Source organism: Micropterus salmoides, unplaced genomic scaffold, assembly GCF_014851395.1.
Source record: "Micropterus salmoides isolate LMB-PRFRI ecotype aquatic unplaced genomic scaffold, ASM1485139v1 Ms_hic_scaffold_14, whole genome shotgun sequence".
Lineage (NCBI taxonomy): Eukaryota > Metazoa > Chordata > Actinopteri > Centrarchiformes > Centrarchidae > Micropterus > Micropterus salmoides.
In genome coordinates, this window is record NW_024040485.1 from 20775705 (window position 1) to 20798782 (window position 23078).

Sequence of the window (23078 nt, forward strand, 5' to 3'; positions counted from 1 at the left end):
AAGATCAATGGACTGGTCTGCTGTAATATCTGAAATTCAGGCTATTTTATAAAGTAAAACAGAGTAGTGCTGATTTATTTGCATCGTCTTGTAATTGTGACAGTGCATGCCTCGTTTGTGGCGAACAACCCTAACAGCTGCACTGCAGAATCAATACTGTCTTATGGCCATTATTTTTACATCAGTCACTGAGTCCAACCACGATGTATCATGATGGATTATACCAATTTCCATCTACCCACATTTATTGATTAATTCTGCTGTAGGTATTACACACGAGAGAGAACTTAATAGAAACAGATGCCTTTATTGGCCTCTAATGTTTGAGCATGAAAATGATCATGAAGATGTGCACAAAGTGTGATTCTGTGTGTTCCTGTGCGCCTGTGTACCGATAGAGATCGCTTTTTGACACCGACTTGTTTAATTGTTTTAAATTAAAAAAACCTTAACATTTTGACATTTCTAATAGCAATTTAGGGAGACGAAAAGCCTAACCAGTAAGTGAATTCGGTAAATTGAACTTGTGCACTGGTCAATTCTGTCAGGAGCTATTTGGCTCCTCCAGGCGGTGCTACTGGGTAAATACAAACAGTTCGTGGACTTTTTCCCGTTCGTTGTGTTCATACCTCCATTTCTGTAACATGTTTTTTTCAGGCCCTGCGATGGACTGGCGACCTGTTCAGGGTGTACCAATGTCAGCTGGGATTGGCTCCAGCCCCCCGCGACCCTGTACGCAGGATAAGCGGTTGACGATGGATGGATGAATGTTTTTTTCATGGCTTGTAATTTCTTAAATAAAAACGGTATTGTGCTATTCCCCCCCCCCCTATTTTTATTTTAATATGTATGTAAACTTACCGAAAAAAGAAACGTCCCTTTTTTTTTTTTTTAGGACATTAGCCTATATTTTAAAGATAACAAAAGAAAAAAAACAAATAACTTTACAGATCTGGATTGTAAAGGGTGTAAACAATGTTTTTCATGCTTGTTCACTGAACATGTACTTGTGGAATAATTGTTGAGACACTATTAGCGCACATACAGTATTATATAATTAAGGTCACAGTTCTAAAAACTTAGAACAGTAAAGAGACCTTTCCACTTACTCTAAAATACACCAAAAGAAAGATGCCCAGGGTCCATGCTGGTCTGCGTGAGCGTGCCTTAGGAATGCTGCAAGGAGGCATTAGTATTGCCGATGTTGCCAGAACAATAAAATGCAATGTCTGTACTGTGAGATGCCTAAGAAGGCACTACAGGGAGACAGGAAGGACAGCTGATGGTTCTCACAGTTGCAGACCACATGTGACAACACCTGCACAGAACCATAGGGCCACACCAGATACTGATTGTTACTTTTGATTTTGAGCCCCCTTTTGTTCAGGGACACATTTTTCCATTTCTGTTACTCACCTGTCTGTGAAACTTCACAGTTTGTGTCTTAGTTGTTGTGATGTGATTTAGGTACAGCATGAGTCAGTGAACTTCATAAAAATTGTTAAATCTTTTTATGATCATACAATTATAAACACGTTAAGTTTGCTGAAAATAAAAGCACTTGTCAGTGAGAGTAAGTTTCTTTTTTTGCTGAGTGTATATACACACATATAGTATATACTACATGTACACACATACACACATCTATTTTACTATTTATATTGACCATCTTTGGCACACAAACAATATCTTAGAAAGAATGGAAACTAGAGAACATTTTTTAGTTTCTTCATTCAAACTTTCAAAGATTTTACGCTTTCTAATATGTCCACTGAAAAGAGCCTATAGTTATTATATACAGTATATCAATCAAATATTTACATTTTTCCAAACAAGACCGTTGTCTATTTACCTCTGTGCGACAAACTGCAAATACCTTTACAACAAGATACATAAAGAAATAAAGAGATGAAGAGAGAGGAAAAAGCTATTTGTTTTAGTTGCAAGTGGATTTTTGTTTATTTTGTGTTTAAAAAACAAATAAGAAAAAAAACACATCAACAATTGAGCTGGCAAAAAACAACAAAAAAAAAAACAACACAATGTTCATTCAACCCTGCTTGAAGCTCTATCTTGTCCAAGCATACAGGTAATACAAAGTGAATTTGAATTACAGAAACTGAAATGAGAGGTAAAAAATAAAATGAATTATTTGCACTGCTTGTCCAGTTGTGTGTTCGTGTCACATTTTGGTAATTTGACCTCAAGTATTACTACAATGGAGGACAAGACATATGTTATTAGTGTTTTGCAAGAAAACTTGGACGTTAAAATGGGTCAGCATATTTCTTTCAAGCACCGACAGCAACTATGGGCTAGCAACATGTCAATGGAGAAAATCAATAACTATCACAAGTTACAACACGGGCCTTGGTTGAACACATTACTTTAAAAAAAGAAAAGAGAGAAAAAAAAAAAAAGGGAAATGTGCAGACTTTATCATTTCCATTTGAAACTATTGTGAACTGAGACCACAGCGACTAGGTCATAGAAGAGGTGTAGAGAGGCTTATCTCTGCTCAACAGAAGTTTAAAAAGTCATGTTTTGATAATTAACAATATAAAAGTATTTATAGGAAATTTTGATAAGGTCCTTGGATAACATTTCCTTATGTATGAAAATAACTTTTTGAATGGATTGCTTAAACGAGAACATTTACTGTCTCTTCAATTTCTGGATCTCTCAAATTCAGCTTTTCAACAGTCCCAACTCGCTGTGGTACGCACTACTCATTCCAGCTCATGAACTCTCAGTTAGATATTGATATTCAAAACATGTTGCTAGGAGAACCAAAATTAATCTCACAGAAAGTAAGGAACAATGTAAACATTACAAATGACCGAAACATTCAAACTTTACAAAATGGAACACTTTTGATGAACGCTGTGAAATGACTAACCGACGCACTAGCACAAATGTTTGTATGAAAGTTATTTGTCCTGCAGCATTTGTCAGCTTTTACGCAAGTACAGATGTTCAATATCAATATTCATGTCAACAGTTTATGTAAAAACAAGGTTAAATTGCACAAAAATTATTTGCAAATGCAAACTACAGCATGATCAACACATGGGCCTCAGAAAAAAAAAAAACAAGAGATGATATGCATTTACAGTCTATATTATATACACACATTTGGACATTTTTCACAACTACTGAAAACTCTAAACTGTACAATATACAGTATCTGCTATAAGAACAGTTGCGCAAAATACCATTTTGATATACAATAATATTTTTTTTTTCCTTTTACAATATACAAACTGTCCACACAATAAAATGCAAAGCACAAGCCATAAAAGGCCACAAAAGTGCATGTTATCAGGTCAGTTGGAAGCCACTGGATGAAAGGACTGGCATGAGAGTGGGAATGAAAGCAGACAGTATCGCACGGGAGCTTTTCCACACTCCCAACGGTAGTGTCTTGTAAGATCAATAGTTAGTGTAGGGAAATGTGGAGTATATATTAATTACACATGCAGGCACACATGACTGCAGACGCACAAACACACATTCACATTCTTGAACATAGTTCAATCATTTTACTGAACGTGACCAACATGTTCAGAGATCACAGAGATTATGGTGTGATGATGAAACTCCTTCAACATTCTCCCACACCGTCACATTATATTCAAGTAGTGGCACTCCAAATAGTAGATACGTAGTCTAAGCAGTGATTGGGTGCAGGCGGAAGCTGGCCTTCTATACCAATCTCATTTCAGTTTTAACAAAAAAGAAACTGTCAACACTAAAGGCCAACTTCAGCCAAAGCATGTCACCACCAGGCACTGATTAGCCAGGAATAAAACGCTGAATGAAAGTCGGCTTTTCAACCCACTCTTTTTAAAACACAGGCTAGTTTTTGAGGCATGTGTTTGAGTGACAGGCCATCACATGCTCGGCATTGTGTTTGGCCAGTTAACTCACTGCTATGACCTTCAGGCCTTCAAGGGGGGTCGACTGCCATGTTCAGAGGGGAATGCTTGAAGCCACGCTTTCTGTAGTGCAAAGATGGGTGAGTCAAGTGATTTTTTAAACAGACCGCTCTTTGTTTTAAATGACAACTTCCTTCTGACATGATCTGAACATTCCTTAACTACCAGTTTTCTAATCATACAGTAGCCTCACAGCACTGAAGCAAGTGCAGACTACTACAAATAGTTTCAAGTAGAGATTCTTGGATTATTAAAATTGACCTACATTTCTAATCAAATTAGTTGCCTCCAAGCATTCCCCTTTCACAAGATCATCTCTATCCAAGAGTGAAAAAGGCATCATTTCACTCTTCACTTGAAAAGAAGGATGCAAACTAAAACCCTTTTGTGTTAAGGCCACTGAATTGTGCTTAAAATCTTTTCCTTCAGAGGTACCTTAGTTTAACAGGTGCCTTTCCTGTCTGTGGCTCCTTTCTCGTTCTACCCATATTACCTCTTCTGTGAACTGTAGTGTCCTCTATCTGTTCCAGCAGTCTGATATTGGGAACTGGAGGTGATGATGCTGATATGGTAAAGGGCTTTACTCTTCCTATTTCTTCATTTTTTGTTCATTTGTCCTCTTCTGGGCCAGTACAGTACCTTTGCTTTTCCTTTGGTCTTCAAATCGGACATTTTGTTCTCACTCTTCCTCACCAAAAGACCAGATTCTCAGTCATTTGCTAACTGTCTCTCTCTTTAACAAGTAGGAGACATACCCGACGGGCTAACAGCCAAGCAGGTAGACCACCACTTCATAGGTGCACATCATGATGGCGGTGTTAGGGATCTGTCTGACTAGGTGGGTTGTTAGGCCGCGGTACAGCGCCCGGTATCCCTCCTCCCTGGGTACTGTCACCAGAGTTTGGAAGAAAGAGCGATACTTGCTGCCTTCCTCTCGTAGCCGTGTGCGGATCACCTCTGCAATTTGAGAGAAGAGGAAGAAAATTCTGTTAAATACACTGGCCCTGAGAGCTCAATGCGCAGAATACAGAAACACACTGCAAATACAAAAAACACAACCATGAGATTTTCCTAATCTTCCTATAAGAAAAAGTGAGTCACTGCCTCACTGAAAATGCAACATGTCTCAAAGCTTTCTCCCTATAAAACTAAAAACGTGTTCACAGAATAGCTTTAACAATTCAGGTAGGTACCCTCTGTTTCCGGTCTTTAGTCTATGCTAAGGTGAGCTAGCATAGACTTAAGTACCACTGACAGGCTGGGAAAGTCACATACTGAGAGACGGACTAACACATTGTTGGTTTTGGTCTTTTCATGGGATTTTTTGATAAGAAAAATATGGAATATCATTAGCCTCATCTTTGAATAAAACTAAGGTGAGTGAGACAGAAAGTTACCATGAGGGTAGGCGATGGAGGTGGCACAGGTCTTGGAGGTGGCTGCTGCGAGCATCATGCCCACAAAGTCTGAGGCATCTTTGACAGACTCCTCCTCTTCGTCCATGCTGGACTGGGCCTTGGACTCCTGCAGTTTGCGTTTGATGCTCTCATAGATGACAAAATGGATAACAGTCTCAGAGATGCCAGCGTATGAGGCCGACATGCCCCTGTAGAAACCTCGCAGGCCGTCCATCTGGTACACCCGCCGCACGCACTCAAACGCATTCATTCGCCGCTCACCCCGGTTTCTGTAATCAGTCCAATTACAAAATAATTTTATTCTCATTATTATTATTATTATTATTATTATTATTATTATTACTACTACTGGGAAATGAACATGTCATTTAACCCATTCCACTGTAGCCTCTAGACGTATGACACATGAAGATTTGAGGTTCCTTACCTGGTTTCCAGCTGCAGACGGGTCTTGATCAGCCAGATGGGATTGGTGACTGTGATGGCGGTGAACCCTAGGAAATTCAGAAGAGGTCAGAGGTTCAGACAGATGCATTTTTTTGGAAGAACACAATCTAATCAACTATAATGAAAATTCTATAACATATAAGGACAGTGAGAAAGCACTTCACTAAACAGGATCAACTCACTTCAGTGTTTTACTTTACTATGAGCTAGTTGAATAGTATTACAGAGAATTATTGTATACATGATTTGAGACCATGTCTGTATGAATTTATTTTTTTGAAAAATCAATAAATGAGTTGCACACAAAAATGAATGCTTTTCCATATTGACATATTGATCCTCTTCATGTGAAATGCTACAGGTGTATGTAAACAACAGCTCTCTTCCTGAAGTATCTTAATGAACAACAGTGCATAAAGGCAGCAGCTGTGAGTGCTTTTTTATTTTCATCTATCATCTTAATAAGTAATTTAACTCAAACACTGGAAAATAATGCCAAGCAGCATCTTCATTTTAGGCCTTTGAGTGTGTCAGATTGTTGTAAAAACTTTGAGTCTTTCATTTTTTGAAATGCTAATGGAAGCTCATCTTAAAGAGCTTACAAAGACGGTTACACTATTATTACACTTTCAATGTGCTTTGTAATATACATATAACTAAGCAAATCTGCCATTCAGCAACTTTAAGTCACAGCACAGTGGCTTTGATTCTTAGTTTTGACATTGCTCTAAATCGTCTCTCATTGTTGGTTCAGCAATATGAATATGCCTCTTATTAGTCAATGAATGAAAGTCTTTATGTTTATTCTATGACATTTAACAAACCGGTTAGACCCTAAAGATAGGCTTGCCCTAAGAGCAGAACTACAACAGCACAGAGGAACAAAATGGTGTCTGGAAGAATAAAGGGGAAAGTCTCTGGCGTGACATTTAGTGCAGACTTTTCTTCCTAATAGAGACGGGCAACCTTGTTCTTTATGTCCATCTGCCTTCACAGCCAATCTTAATGTTAGCTTAGTTTGAAAATGGGGCCACTCAACAATGGGATCCCTGAAAATGCATCAAAAATGCACTGGTGCACAGAACATATTAAGCAGATGTGAGTGTTGTGCATGTGCTTGTTTGAGTTATTTACAGGGGATGATGTATTGAACAGACATTGTGCTTTTGTTTAAGTAGGAACACTAGGCAATATACAGTAATGTAAAGTTGGATATATATGACGTAAAGCTAATTAAAGAGCACTTTGTATCATTATGAAACGACACAAAGTGTCTCTTAAAGTTTCTGATGCAAATGAGGTAACAGAGAGGAATGCAACATGGCCATTTGCAGAAAAACAACTAAGACGAGGGCAAGTCTATAAAGAGACCTGAGGTGCATCTAGTGTATCAATGCAACACAGCCCTACATTAAGGCAACTGCGTGAAGAAGAGAGGATGACACAGGTCTGTCGAAGAGAAGAAGAGAACGAAAAGAGGAGGAAGAAAAAAAGAGGGAAGTAGAAGGAAGTAGCGTCTATGGCGTGTACTCACGAGGGAGGGGCAAAGCTCCTCCAGCTCCTCCCCGCTGCAGCTAGTAGCCTGCAGATATGGGGGGCTCAGATGGCGGGGGTCTCCCACCCAATCACGCAGGGGTGAAAGCTTTACAGTAAAGCCCTAAAATAGACACAGGCTTTTCTGTACCACAGTCACACACAAGCAGCAGTCACATCCACCCCCAACCCCATCAACCACCCATCCCAACCCACTGGTGCCGTACAGGTAGTTGGAGAAGAGTTGGGTGAAGGACTGACCTCCCCCCATCTTTCCCCAAAATCTAAACCCCATCCCCATTAATTTACTCTTATGTGTTACTCTTAAATTGTTTTACTTTCACTCCCTCCCCGTATCCCCCCCCTTTACTCCTTTTATCATCTGGAATAAAGAAAATGTTGACTGAACAGAAACCAACCCAATCCAAAACTGCAGCTCCATCTCACCACAGTGAGATTAAACACAAGGAAAAATACAAAGGAGAAAATAAAACTGAAGGAGTATTCTTCATAATTATTGTGCCATCATCAGTTTATAATCTAAATATTAGCAAAAGAAACAAATCAAATGCTTATTGAGTTATGGTAGAAAATAAAGAGAGGCAGGTGGAAATGCTAACCTTGTCTCGTTGCATATAACAGACTCTAAGTGGTGGACAATGACGATGAAAAGAGTGAGGAAACCATTTTGTGATGACATAAGGATGAAGTGACTGATCATAGTGAACAAAATCAATGAGCAGGAACAATGAATGCAACTCAGCCAGCCCCAAATGATTCTCTTGTCCAAACTGGATTCTGAAAAAACTGGGATAAATTCAAAAATAACATTACAATGTGGAGAAGAATGTGTCTCCAGAGAGGCAGCCTGTTTCCACAATAACACGTCAAAAAACTCCTGAAGGAGTTATGGGACAAGCCCTCTTCAATGTCATACAAAAGGACACTGGAAATGTCTGAAAAACTACTCTTTTTTTTTTTTTTTTTTTACTGTTCCTACAGTTACTGAAAGTGTCAATATATACTGTGAAATTAACAGATTATAATTAATTTTTTATTTTTCTCCTTTTGTCAAAATACAACATGCTCCTTATTTATAACATGGGTCAGCCTAATAAACATGATTATGATTAAACATATTATTGTAATTAATAACTTTAAGATGCATTACCATTTTCTCCTTTTATACAACTTATAATGCATTTATAAAAAGGTCTCAATGTAAATGTTTCAAAAAATTCCATGACAAAAGTAACTTGTAAGAAATATGTCCAGTAATGGAAGTGAACCACACTCGCCTGCTTGGTAATTTAGATACATACAGTCTAACTAGTCCTTGAACTAGTCCTGAGCTTCATAAGAGCTGCATCTGCATATGGGCATGCTGCTGCATGTTGTGCATTATGATCCTTTTATAGACACATAATCCCTGTGCAATTTCTCCTGAGGACGTTGACCTACATTCAGAGAAGGCAAACATGCTTTACATTAACTACTTGAGGGGAAAATAAATCTTAGTGAAGTAGTGGGACTCACCTCCCTTCCCAGAATGCAACAAGACCACAATTCACAGAAGAGAGGCCATGAGAGGCAGTGACTCCACAAACCTACTTTACAAAACTGGAAGCAATTACCCAGGCTTAGGGGTAACATGTAGCTGTTCAGTTACTAAGGCTTTCTTTAACTCTGTTATTTCTCAGTGCTGATAAGCTTGAATATGCAAGAATTGCATTTGAAACAATGAGACAAAATGTTTATTTGTCCAGTGACAGTGTGATATTTGTGCTGCATTTCATTCATGGTACAATAGATAAATGAATGCTGCCATGCTGATGAAGAAATGTCTGCAACATGTAAAAAAAAAAAAAAAGATGGCTTACTAACAGCTCACTGACTTTTTTTTATACGTAGTGTTAAAGTTCAACCGATTCCATGTGTGTGCCATCACTGCATCTTGCCCACATTCAAGTATTACCTGTGTTAAACAGTCAGGGCTAATTCTCTTCTGGAAATTCAACTCATTTGAAAAGAGGAAGTCATGCCGAAATAGTGTCAGCATTTTGGATGATGGATTGATATAGATTCTCCTTGAAAAGAAATGACTGAGGCACTAATGGTGTTGATGGACGATGACAAAGGACAAAATGGAGCAAATTGATTTCATCCTCCCGTAGCAGTGACAAGGTTAGCATTTCTTTTGTGCTGACAACATAAAATCCACAGAAGTACGTGTCATTCCTTTACCTTTACTATGTTGATGGAACAAGACAACAGGCTAAGGGGAAGTAGGTGCGTTTCAAGACTAAGCAGTAACAAAACCTTAAACCTAAACTACAAACCAGAAGCAAACGCTTTGCCATAAGCGATGGTAATATCATTACAAATGAATAACCATTATGAACTTTCTAATATTCATAAAAATCACCATGGTTTTCATCATACCAGTGTAAAGAAATGGAGTGCTACCTGACGTGTCCGCCCAAGTGCCAGGGGCCCCGGTAGACCTTTGGGGGCCGTGCTCTCTCCTCTATACACACAGAGCAAAGAAGGGGGCCCAGACCACACTGTTTAAGTAACAACTGGGATGTTAAACCATTTACAAATTCCTCTGGAGAGGCCTCAAAATGAAAGAATAAAAAGAGGAAAAAGAGGCTAGGAAGGAAAAAAATAATAATGGAAGACATGGGGGACAAAGGGGCTCGGAGAGGAGGAAAGCACAACCTAAACTTTGAGGACCATGTGGTTTTCTTCTTTTTGTCAAACAGATAAAAACATATACAGCACAGGCATGGTATAAATGCCAGCAGTGGCACATTATAGCCTGAAAATGCATGGGTGCTGTGTCTCCTTTGGTTTTAGTGCAGATAGTTTTAGTCCTGATATAAGGACTTATCTTATCAACTGTACATGGGCTACCATGAAGGGACAAGATACTGTGCATTTACAGAAAGTAAATGTTCAGAAAAAAGTAAGTAAATAGTAAACTATGTGACTGGCATAGTTTCAAGGTGCTTTGTCCCCCTGAAATTCCAGATGGGAGATTAACTATTTACTTTGAAATCATTTGATAATAGCAAGTACATTGTTTACAACATGGATAAATGTATCTTTCATGGTTTGGTTTCACAGTGAATAAAGTGAGGCTGTTTTCACCACAATCAAGGTCAAGGTCAGTTTGATCCTGAGAGTCTCAAATTGTGCTTTCGGGTAAATCCACTATTGTTTAAATTTAATATTTCTATACATGAAACAGCTATGCAATACCTACTTATAACAGTTATAATTGGTTAGCTTTAGCATGCTTTAGGTATTCACAAGCATTTGAATTTGTAAAGATCCCACCATCCCACACACGTATATTGAATGGGGGGAGGGGAGGGTGAAGTGAAACTCTGGGATACTTCAAACTGTGATTTAAAAAAAAAGATGAGAAGATAAAAGGAAAAAAATCTTTCTGATGAAGACAAACTGAATAATTCTTTAACATGTTTTTTTTTTTTATAAATTCCATCAGTGATGTACACTACCCAGGCAGACTAACAGACAGACAAACGGGCAAATATAACACTGAGCGACAGACAAGGACAAACAGACAGAAGGGAGGGGGAGAAGGAGCCATCATTACCTGCCATCCCAGCTGACACCATGTGCACCTGGGTAGAGTCTGGCTCCAGCACCCCATTCAGCTTCTCCTTAGCTGTTGAATAGGCCGCAAAGTAGATTGCCCTGTGGCAAAGAAAAATAAGACAGAGGTCTAAATATTACAAACACTGCTTAAGACGGAAGATTAACTACTACTTCTGCAGTCCTAACAGAGGCACCCCTGATCAAAATGACACATTTGCAGCTACATATCACTAACTGGAACCACAGAGTTAAGTAAGAGACCGACAAATTGCAAAATTGCATGATTTATAAAATGAATGGCATTACGTTAAATATGAAAACATTATTTCAATTGCACGAAATAAAACACTGCCTAAATTGTCCATGATGGCATGTAATAGAGCTAAGCTAAAATAATCTAATATGCAGTCTAAAAGCAAGCCACTGAAAAAAGTTTATCTGCGCCTGTGTGTGCATGCACGCATGCAAGTGTGTGCATCTCAATCTCATAGCATGCTTAAGTAGCAGATTAACTCCCATGAGTCTAGCAGCTCCTCACTAAATAAAAATCACAGGATTCAGTCAACATTTCAACTCAGTAGAATTAGACCAGTGGACCTCCCCCTCCCTGCCCTTCTGAATTGAGAGAACATGCATGCACAAGGAATGATTTATGTGAGTTGGTCTGAATGTTGTATGTGCATCTCTCACAAATAATGAGTGATGTTGCTGGTGTAAGCTGTTCTAATGAACGCCAGCAGCATACCCAGAGGACCACGCTCTCATTAGCATCAGAACATTTCTTTTAGCTTTCCAGCGTCAGAGTGCTGTTTCCTATTTATAACAGAAGAGAAACTCAGAAGCCAACCCAGACCCCACTTGTAGATAAATAGTAATACATATTTTATTTACATAACTTATATTTCATTAGAAGATGAACTTTACCTAAATTAGACTGTGATTAAAAGGAGTGGAAATGTGCCATCTCTCTTTAACTGGAATCTTCCACTGTAATAAAGTCCACAGTAACTGAGTCATTATTTATTTAGAGATTTTACTGCTCGTATTTGAACCGAAAAATGCGGTGGCTCTGAAACATAAGTGAAGATTTTAAAGTGTAGCTCAAGAGTACCCAATCAAAAAGTCAGTTTTAATCAAAAAGCTTTACCCTGTCTAATTCACATGATATGTGCAATTTGGTATGTACTTGAAACACACCAGTGACATAAAAAACATGGCTGCCATGCTGCTGGTAAACAATATGAAAATGTCTAAATGTCATGCCCTTCAAAATGTATTTTAAATTCTATTTAAGATCCTTAGGTTTCCACAGATACCAAATAAACCATTGTGAATTAAAATTTAATCTGAATACAATCATAAAAAAAGTTTTGAAATTTTCCATTTGATGTGGCAGCAGAGCCAAAAAAAAAAGTGCTATACAGCTTCAGTGAAATGATACAATCGGGTACTAAATACTCATTACATATGTGACCATAAGACAGCCTATCTAAATCTAAGTAAGGCAGTAAGTTAAGTTTATTTAATATAGCACCTTTCACAGATCAAGGTCACACAGTGCTTTACAGGAGTAAAATATTAAAAATAACACTATCAAAAACAACAAAGCATAAGCAACAACATTGTAAAACCTAAATCAAACAATAAAACACAAGCAATAACAGACCATAAAACACACAGGAATGCACACTTTAACAGGACATGGAGAGACACAAGAAAGCTCATATGTGGTCAATGAGTTCATCAGGCTCAGTTCTTATGTAACAATTTCTTCCTATAGCAGAGTTTGCTATAGCTGTCATTTCTACAGCTGGACAACTAGCCCACGGGATGGACGGAGCACACGAGCACACACACACACACACGAGCACACACACACACACACACACACACACACGAACACACACACACACACACCTCGCCCCTCAGAGAGACTGAGCCAGACAGAGCGAGACAGCAAAGGCAGTGAACGGACGCAGAGGACAGAACAAGTCTGAATGAATATAGAAGAAGAATGACAAACATGGCGGGAGCGAGTGGGACAGAGGATAATAGTATGGAAAGGATGACTCAGATAGATAGACAGAGACCATAATGCACCAACGGGGAGGAGGATGACAACGGCCATGTAATACAGCAGTAGCTAGCGAGACAGGTCAGGCAGGGGGGGATTAGACACAAACTCAATATAGGAACTCAATTTTGATAATAAACAGCAGTCACATGATGAGAGTGTGACAGCTGGCCAGAGCCCGCTGAGATCTGGCTGTTATGCAACCCTGACCAGCCAAGCTAAGAGAGGGGGAACCTGCTCAATTCCTGTAGGGTTTAAAGCACAGATTTTTACTGCATTTCTGTGACTTTAACGCCATTCATTTCCTTATTTGTGGTCTGCTATTATTGCTGCCAACATAAGCTCTGAGTGAGCAGGAAGCTTGAGTAAAAAAAAAAACAAAGAAGGTCTAGCAAAGACATTCCTCAACAAAAATATGTGCCTAGGTTTGATGTAATAAGAGAAGTAAATGACACAGGAATTCCTTTACTCTCTGATATTAGGCTGTGCTAGTACTGACAACTTTGGTTCCTTCTGAAGGTTTCTTTAGAGATTATGGTGACCTACTCTATGTTCTCCCCGTGTCTGCGTGGGTTCTCTCCGGGTGCTCCGGCTTCCTCCCACCTCCCAAAAACATGCAGGCTAGGTTGATTGGTTACCCTAAATTGTCCTTAGGTGTGAGCGTGAGTGGTTGTTCATCTATGTGTGGCCCTGTGATAGACTGGCGACCTGTCCAGGGTGTACTAACGTGTTGGGCGTTCAGATATGCAAGTATAAGTCTTTTTTTCCCTCTTGGCTTCATTCTGTTCACGTTTATGGTATTTGTTAAGAGATAATAAAGGTTAAAGTAGGCAGGAAAAGACACGCAGCACACCCAGAATACTGTAGGTAATATGATACATACCTGGAAGGTGCCACACCCACAAGATTCGGTCCCAGTCCCCTGAACAGTGACCGAGGTCCCTCTCTCTCTAGAATTAACCTGCAGAGAGGGATTTAGATTTCAATTCATCTTGGTTATTCCATCAAAATACAGAGCAGGATTACATTTAACATCCATGTAATATGCTGATACCACTGATGTCTGTGCTCTGAATATGAAACTAGCGCCAGTAGCTATCTCCCAAAATGTCAAACTATTCCTTTAATGTTCAGCAATTAAAATCCATTCTCTAGACACACAGACACACACACACACACACACACACACACACGTAAAAAATCCCTTACATGCTGACAAAAAATACAGAGCAAATATTTTCACATTGATGTTTATGAGGCACCATGAAACAGAAAGGAAATCCACCAAATTGCAGAGATCAAAGCATAGAGAATGTATTTCATTTGTCACAACATCTCTGTTTGTAGCTAAATTTATTTATTTATTTCCAATGTGGGTGCCCTATGCAGATGGACCAATAAAATATACTTTTTGGGCAATCTGCCAGGACCTGGTGGTGAACACGTGAGCCTTTATAGTGTTGTAAAATGGCTCACATGTTCATTTTCTGTTGTGACCGGAGTTCAAAGATTGTTCAACTGTTCTATCTAACCCAGTTTTCATTGTGACACAAAGTACATTCAAAGCATGGAGTCACCCTGGAAAGAAATAAGAGACACCAAAGACAAGAAAACTGTCATTGGGCCAAATAATAAACTGGTCCTTTGGGATAGATTAAATTCTTACAATAAAAGCTAGACTTGAGCTGTCCAAGATATAGTCCCAATCTTTTCTGGAGCAGCTATGTAGCAATATTGTTTTGTCAGTTTGTGGGTTTGTGGGCGGTGCCTTTCTTCCCTGGCTGTGACAGTTTGCCAACTTCTGCTGCTAACTAAATACTCCAACACAGAAAATATTTACAGTATATGGCATCTCTTTAAGAAGTAAAACTTACAGAGTAATTGCCTAAACTTATATAACACATACAGAGCAGTCAAAAAACTTAAAGTATTAGTTTACATACTCTAAATTCAAACAATGTCTGCACTGCCTGCATATTGACCCACTTTGACTTGTGTATTTTCTTTCCTTGCCATACTGCTCTTCACTCTTGTGCCCTGCTCCACTCTGTATGGTACAGTTTCTGATAGTGGCTGTTTATCTCAAGGACCACAAAAGATTTGGTTTATGTTGCCACCAGACCACTGTCTAATAGCCCAAACAATACCTCATTAACATTTGCCCCTATTAACATTTGCAAAAAAAGAGGGCATTGACACAATGTTATTAAACAGAATATCTGAATAAAGCATTGTTAACAAAACCTTGTTATTGCAGGCAAACTGACAAAGAAAACATTCCCAAATATTGCAACAGTCAGTGAGAACAAATCCATTCTGTAGCCAAACAACTGTAAGAAGAGTTAGCCACCTTGGAGGAAATAAGGATCTCTACTGAACTGCGCAAGAATTCCAACACCAAGACAAATACCACGATAGAGCGAACACCTACCCAGCAAGTAATGGAGCTAACATTAACTAGGTTGTGGGTTTAGCATACTGTCGATACAGTCACTGCTCTGAAGCTAACATGCAGAGTGGACAGGATTGTCCCAGGGACAGCACACCAGCTCCAGGCAGCGATACTCACAGCTGTACTGCAGCTATAGCTAAAATCACAACAACAGTATGTCTCGGTAAACTGGAAAGTAAGCTGAATGTCTGTGGCAAGTCATTTGTTTCCCGACACACAAATCATGGCTGGAACGGCTGAAATAGTGTTGTGTGGCAGCATGCGGGCCACTTTGTTTGTAACCCATTTACAGAGCCAGGACTATGTACAAACAAATTGCTTTCAGCGCACACACAGAACGGACAGCTAGCCGTGCTCCTCACGGTCCACTAGCTAAATTTGACAAAAATACCTATTGGATTAAGAACCCCTTACCCCACCTTTAACACTGCTGTGTGACATGCTCTGTGACAGTTCTGGAAATGGGTTGCCACTAGAGCACTGTGGCCACATTGAATATTTACTTTAACAATTATGACTATGCAGCCACTGGCTTTCAGTAGGTTCCAAATAAACACCTAACCAATGTTGGATTCCCCTACACTCTCACTTCCCATCTTTCTGGTAACTTTACAATGTCTAATGAGAAGAGGAATGACATATTGTATTGCAAAAGGAACTATTAAGTGTGGATTTCTATTGGTTTCCCAATAGTTGGTTAGAGAAAGTACCTGAAACAGCCAAATAATAAACAGCCACTAATAGACTATACTTTAGGCTGGACTTTGAATGTGCTGCATTGCTCACTTGTCTTGGTTGTAGATACTGCTCTTTAACAATTAAACAAGTATTTAGCTAAAAAAGAAATTGACCAGCAATCCAAAAAGACATGAAACATTCCCCCCAGAACAGGTTAAACATCTTTGCAAACAATTTTCCCATTTCGTAGCAGCATGTTGACCGACTTGACAAACGTTTAGCACCAAATAGGTTGGGCAATAGGATAAATACCCATTTTAGAGAATGGGTATGCAACAGCCTAAATCCATTGTCGGAGCTTTTTCATTATTACTGTAGATTCCCTTTTTGAGTACCATAGTCTGTGTCTTTTGGTCATAAACAGCGGACAGCGGACATGTTCACTAACTTACAAGAACGTTTGCTGTGACAACAAACGTTGTGTGTGTGTGTCACAACTCTTACACACTGATTACAAAATAAGGAATTTCATTTGTACCTTTCAGACTTTCTTCCTTTTCCTCCTGTCATTGCACATCCATTGTGCGTGTAATGCAATTCAGGATAACTGCAAATTTTCTCATAGGCTGACACATTCAACTTGGTCAATTGTGTCTTTGCCTGAATTTGCACTGCAGATTTGCTTTTATTTGCCACTATTTACATCTTGCTATAACATTGTATGTATTTAGGCTGCCTTAGGTCTAATTTAACTAACTAACTAAGCTATCACTCAGAAAAAGACAACACAGAAGTTATTTTACAATATTACAAAATCCCACACAATATCCAAATAACAATGTTGACAATTTAATATACTGTATTTTGTCACAAATCTAAATCTAAAGATTTGCTATGCTGTAGTTAAACTTATGAAATTATTCCTAATAAAGTAAAATTAGTACAGTTAACATTTTGTGCCATTCTCCTTACTTGAGACAGTGCAGAGGCCCTGGTGGAGCGACGCGGGCCACACCGGCTCCGTTGACAGTGCTGAGCTGGACTTCAGAGATGTAGAGAGTGATGGAAGAGGACTGCAGTCTGGTCTTCACAACCTCCAGAGGACAAGTCAAAATAGCGCCCACTGTGCCACCACATCTAGAAGGAAGTAGTGAAAGGGTTCAGGATGAAAGTGTGAAGAAACAAAACTTCCTTTTCATATTGTGCACCCTCAACATGGAACTTCTTACAAGAGATTCTCCAGAGGTGCTGGTACTAGGGCTAAACAATTAATTGAAATCTTATCGAAACTGCAACACTGCCTGCTGCAATTTTCAAATAGCAGGAGACACAATATTTGTAAAGGCGATATGTGTGTCAAAATATTTAAAATCAAAGAAATAACTTTTTTGGTTTTAGGTTCTTTTTTACTCATTCAATCTGTCATGTGAAGCATCTGAGTATCTTCAAAAGCAATGTAGTATTGTTATTATTAGATTTGGTCCAAGTAACATCTATGTTTTGCTTATTTCTTTTGCCAGTTTTCCCCAATCACCAGTAATACAATCTGTTATTCCTTTTAGCTCAAATTATCTAGGAACAGACACACAAGATACTGCAACATGTCAGCTGTCATCAGAGACAATATGAATTGGTTTGATAGTGCAGTTCAGTGGAAACTGACCACAGCTCAGTGTGACAGGGACTTTTGGCATCTGAGAAAGTGAGTATGAGGTGTCATGAAAATTAAGACCGTTTTGGCTGGCTTGCTGAACTCTCACACACACACCGTAAATAAAATCATGACTGCTTACAAATGAAATGAAGAAACCGGTGATCATGTTGCTTAAACTTTGACCTCTATTTTGACTGAAGTCAGACATGTAAATAAACTAAAACAACTTTAATTGCAATCAATTTCACCTTCATCAAAAAACATAAAGCATCGAGCTCAGGTAAATATCATTGTATAATCTGATTCATTGATATGGTGTAAATTAGTACTTTATTTCTATAAGCCCAACCAGACATCATGTCAAAGTAATGTTCTGTCCCAATGATACACAAGTACGGCCATTGATCCATCTCTGCTTTCACCAAAAGCTTGGTTCTTTCCACAATAGGACTTGTATAGACAAAGCTTCACAATCAAACCACCACAAAGACAGAAAGTGCTTGTTGACTATCATAGTGACAAAAAATATGAATGCTCTTTAGGTTGGGTTAAGTGAATACTAGTTGTAACCCTAGAGTGGTGTATGCGAACATCCTGGCTGCTGGCAGTGAATACCTCTTTTGAGTATCACCAGCTATATTTACTTTTCAAAAGCCCGACCCACATTCATGCTCACAGGCAGCAGTGACCGTTGGCCTACTTTCAGGGCTATGCTGCCTATGTGTGTGTGTCTCAGAGTGGCTGTGGGAGGGAGCACTGTGCAGAGGCCTCCAGCTCAGGTTTTTGGGGAAAGCAAATAAGATTTTTGCGTTTTCAAGATAGCAATGTGTCTTGTGTTGTTCCCAGATTTTATAATCCCTGATAAGAGAGGCAACAGGCGAGATGTGGTGTGATGGGATCACCATATTTTAAGGTCAATGGTTTGGTGCAGAGGTGAAGGTGAGGGTAAAAGATGCAGAGAAACTTAAGACAGTGGATTAAAAACAAGACAGACCTACTGCAACAACAAACTGTTCAATCTTACATCTGTGTTTAAATTTTCTTTGATGAACAAGTTGTCGAGCAGGCCCAAGTATTGTATGGCCGCAAGGTAAACCCGAAGCAGTCATACTTTATCACCCTTACTTCGTGGCCTAATTTATTTGTTAACAAACCTTGGTTTAAAAACAAACATTCAAATGTTACTAGAATTGTAGACAGTTTGGGCAGTTACGCAATAGAGCAAAAATTGTTTTTGGAAACGAATATTATTAGATGGACGTTTGTAGAGTTGCTTGTATGCTGTATCTGGTAGTGCTTGACGTGTGAAGGTGTGTAAACTCCTTAATGGCCTTTAATTTTAAGTAACAGGAGTTGTGGTTCAGCAACTGTTAGTAAATCAATCAATAAAGAAACTAAATATACAGAAAGAAATTACACCGTTGACACCGCATACAACTAGACACGCCACTGACATTTAGTTTCATGCATCTAATTAATTTGTCAGGTTCTTAAAACGCGAAATCTCTGAAGAAAATAACACTGATGTGGCTGCTGCTGCAAAACTCAGTCAAGTTACCGAGAGAGCGCAGCAACGAGCCCGGAAAAAAAGTTGAATTTGCCTTCGAAATAAAAGCGTATAATCTTGATGTCGATTTTTATAAGAATGACACGACAAAAAAAAAAGCTGTAACGACTGGTATCCATGAAGTCACATATTAGCGCAAACGCACTCTCATTGTAACATTTGTGTTAATATCTCATAAAACAAATTGACATATTTTGAAGTGTTGACAGGAACTGAGCCGACACAGCTGCCAGGGCTGCAGCACAATGCAAGCGCTGCACACTAAACGGCCTTTAAGCTTGCTAAATATACCAGGCGACGAGTCACATTTCAATGCTGACACTGTTTAAGTTAAAAACAACATCCAAATGAAATGCGTTGTCTGACTTACCCTCCGGCGAACAAATGAACCAGTGTGTCCCTTTGGCTCATTATTTAGCATGCTCTGCCAAACAGTACACCTTGGGGCTGTGGCAGAGGGTCAAAGGCGGACTTGGGTCTCGTCCCTTCTTGTTTTCTGCCTCCGAGAGGATGCGCACGTCGATGGGCAAACAACGTCGATGATGAACCAGCGGCGGGGCGAGTCTCCGGTGATTCAGACTGCAGTGGGCCGACAAACCCCTCCGTAGCGCTCAGCTTACTCAGGTTCCCCCTTTAACACGGCTTCTTATCTTCGACTAAACCACCGGAGAGCTGCGAGCTGAACTGACTGCTGGAGGAAGAGTGTCTTAGCTCTAACAAACAGTTTTATGGCACATTCACGGGCTTCTCTCGCTTGATTAACCCCTCTGCTTTCACCGCTGCAGTCAAAGGGAAAAGGGGGGCAGATCTCATAGTATTTACTGTACAATCATAGACTGGAAAACAGACGCTGCTATTGGTCAGCCCCTGCGCGTGACGTCACGTTATCACCGCCCTGATCATGCACTGTTGGTATGCTCAACATTGAATGAATCAGAGCTGCATTTTGATTAGGTGCAAGCTAAAGACCTTCCTCTTTACCTTCTCGGTGCTTCTCAATTTGTCTGTAAGTCTTGTAAGACAGACCTGAGACAAATACGTCAATCACAGTCAGGCATCGACACAACCAAAATTCAGAAAACAACATAGATGAGACTGATGACCAGGCAGACAAATGCAATTAATAAAAGCAACACGTCCTTTTAATATTTCTGGGTGTATTAAGCCATTGTGAGTAATCTTGCATACCAATGGACAGGACACAGGACTGTGTAATATCAGTACTGGATTGAATCAATGTACACTGCACATTTCCATTTGCAAAATATTGCCAGGATACATCCTAGTTTTGCCATGGTTGATGCTGACACACTTTTATGCATTTGTCTCATTTAGGCTTGACTAAATCAACCACTGGCAAATTACGACTTGTATGAAATACTGCTGCTAGGACACCAAGACTAGACCATTTTGTCATATTACCCCTGTTCTTACTCCTTTACATTGGCTCCCTGCACTTGCTAGATCTGACATCAAGATGCTGCTTTTAACTTATAAAATTTTACTTGGACTTGCACCATCCTACTTACCTGTTCTTGTCACTCCTCACATACCTGTTAGGGCCTTACGATCACAAAATGCCATCCTCGTGACTATTCCAGAAATAAATAAAACATCAGTAGGTGGCAGCAGGGCCTTCTCTTACCAAGCTCTTCTTCTCTGGAATCCTCTTCCTTTCCAAATTCAAGAGGCTAGCTCGGATGACTCATTCAAAAGTGAACTCTAAACACATGTATTTTCATCAGCCTTCAACCTCATTTAGTCTGCCTTAGTATTAAACTACAGTTATCCTGCTTATATGTCCATGGCTAAGTATATGTACTATATGTTACATATATTTGTGTGTTTTTTCATTTGGGTCCAGGTATGAATGTACATAAGAGTTATGTGCATATTGTGTATTGTTGTATTTTACCTCACTTTTATATGTGTTTAAATATTTTTAAATTTTTGTTTATATAGTTTTACATGTATTTTATGTCATGTTGTACTTTGGTATATATTTTGGTAATGTTGTTATTGTTGTCTGTGAAGATGCTCAGTCGTCCAGGTCATAGTTATCCAAGGAAGGTTAAAATCCAGAACAACTGAACTTGGTTGAAGATGCTTGAGGATGTTTCGCCTCTCATCCCCTTGATTTTAACCCACCATGGTTATTTTATGTACAGCCCCTTGAGACATACTTTGTGACATCGGGTTATAATAATCTTTGACTTGACTTATTTAGTAGGGTTTCTCAATTGAATTTACCATATATGTGATATATAATTGCATATAGCCTACCTTGACAAGACTGTCTTTATCAACTACCCTTCTTACACACTGTGGATATGAACACAAGTAAAGCTGAGGGTGTTCAACTTCACACCCTTAAAGCTGGAAGTCAGCTCTTTAACCTCAGTTTCAAATCCAGTGTGAAAAAATACGCAGCCAATTCTATCATTGCCAGTTTGGCTACAAACATACTCCTTGAACTCTTACCTTTTCCCCTTGACTAAGAATTTGGCCAAGATCACCTGGGCCAAAATCTTTAAATGTGACTTTAATTTTGATAGCACTCAGCATGGAACTGGGAACATGCAGTTTAATTCTCTTTCCCCAATGTGACAGTCTTAACCAAAATTGGATTTTTTATTTCTGAAAGCTGCTACGTAATCAGCTGACCACACTCAGAATAGTCAGCTAGTGATTCAATAATGGAGCTGAACGAAGCCATACCGTTTTGTAATTGAGAGCACAGTATGACAAGTTGGAGTCATGTGCGTGGTTTCACTAGTCACATTTGTGGGGTCAAAACCAATAATGTCATGTCCTGCATTAGAGTTGTTATGTACATCTCATGACTCAGAGATTTAGGATGGATGCTGAAAGAGTGATCTGGTGTCAGATGAAAGGGTGTGGTGTACCTCTTGTGTATTACATAATACTATACTCAGATGAAATGAATGAGTTAGGCCTTGAATAAAGATTTTGCAGGAGGAAAAAAACACGTTTGCTGAAATAAAGGTTAACTTTAGTATTTTTCAACATGGCCTTATTTTCTCATGTTTTTGTGTCTATCTGTCTAATTGGGATAGGCTCAGATTGTTATTAAGTCTCAAGATCCTTTTTGTTTAACCAGAAACAGTCACTATAGTTCTTTTGTCAAAGCCACCAGACTCCTTTGATAAACAGTAATTTAACCTTGCAGAACACAGCTGTTGCTGGTCCACTGCTGCCTTGGTCGAATAGTTTGTTTGTGTTGTTGTGGGATTTTGATGTTTTTGTTTGTTTGTGTTATTGTGTGACTTTGGTGTTTTAAAGGTTTGAAAAAACCCAAGTCACACAATGACACAAACCAACTAATCGAGGCAGAAGTAGGCTACAGAGGTAAAATTACTATTTTTTTCAGCGGAGTCTGGTGACTTTGACGAAAGCAACATAGCACTAATTCTAATTAACCAAACAGGATCATAGTCTTTAAAAAGAGGTCTATCTCTGTAAGGCTCCTTTCCATAATACTGTCAGACACAATAATAATAATCTGAGCCTGTCAGTGGCAAGAACAAGTAGATTTGTGGACGTACTTTGACATGGATTACATTGCAGCCCATGCTTTGCTGCTGTCAACCACACTAATGCAATACTGGACCAATTTCCAATAATGTTGTCCCGATTAGTCACATAGATATAAAGACATGGATAAATAGG

At 39.1% G+C, this 23078-nt stretch overlaps 1 protein-coding gene across 1 annotated transcript; it reads right to left on the reverse strand.

Moving 5' to 3' along the window:
- Positions 1 to 1934: 1934 nt before the first annotated feature.
- slc25a36a (solute carrier family 25 member 36a) lies at positions 1935 to 20195 on the reverse strand. Its single transcript, XM_038718250.1, has 7 exons — positions 19759 to 20195; positions 17140 to 17304; positions 13921 to 13998; positions 10962 to 11062; positions 5784 to 5850; positions 5336 to 5625; positions 1935 to 4895 (listed from the first exon to the last, which is right to left on the reverse strand). The coding sequence occupies exons 1-7, from the start codon at positions 19797 to 19799 to the stop codon at positions 4702 to 4704; spliced, it is 936 nt and encodes a 311-aa protein (XP_038574178.1). The 5' UTR covers positions 19800 to 20195; the 3' UTR covers positions 1935 to 4701.
- Between the last annotated feature and the right edge of the window lie 2883 nt (positions 20196 to 23078).

Coding starts and splice junctions, on each gene's coding strand:
- slc25a36a (XM_038718250.1), bottom strand. CDS start 19,799: ATGAGCCAAAGGGACACACTGGTTCATTTGTTCGCCGGAGG. Junction 5,851..10,961: donor GGTGTCAGCTGGGATGGCAG/GTAATGATGGCT, acceptor TGAATTTCCTAG/GGTTCACCGCCATCACAGTC. Junction 4,896..5,335: donor CTCCATCGCCTACCCTCATG/GTAACTTTCTGT, acceptor CTCAAATTGCAG/AGGTGATCCGCACACGGCTA.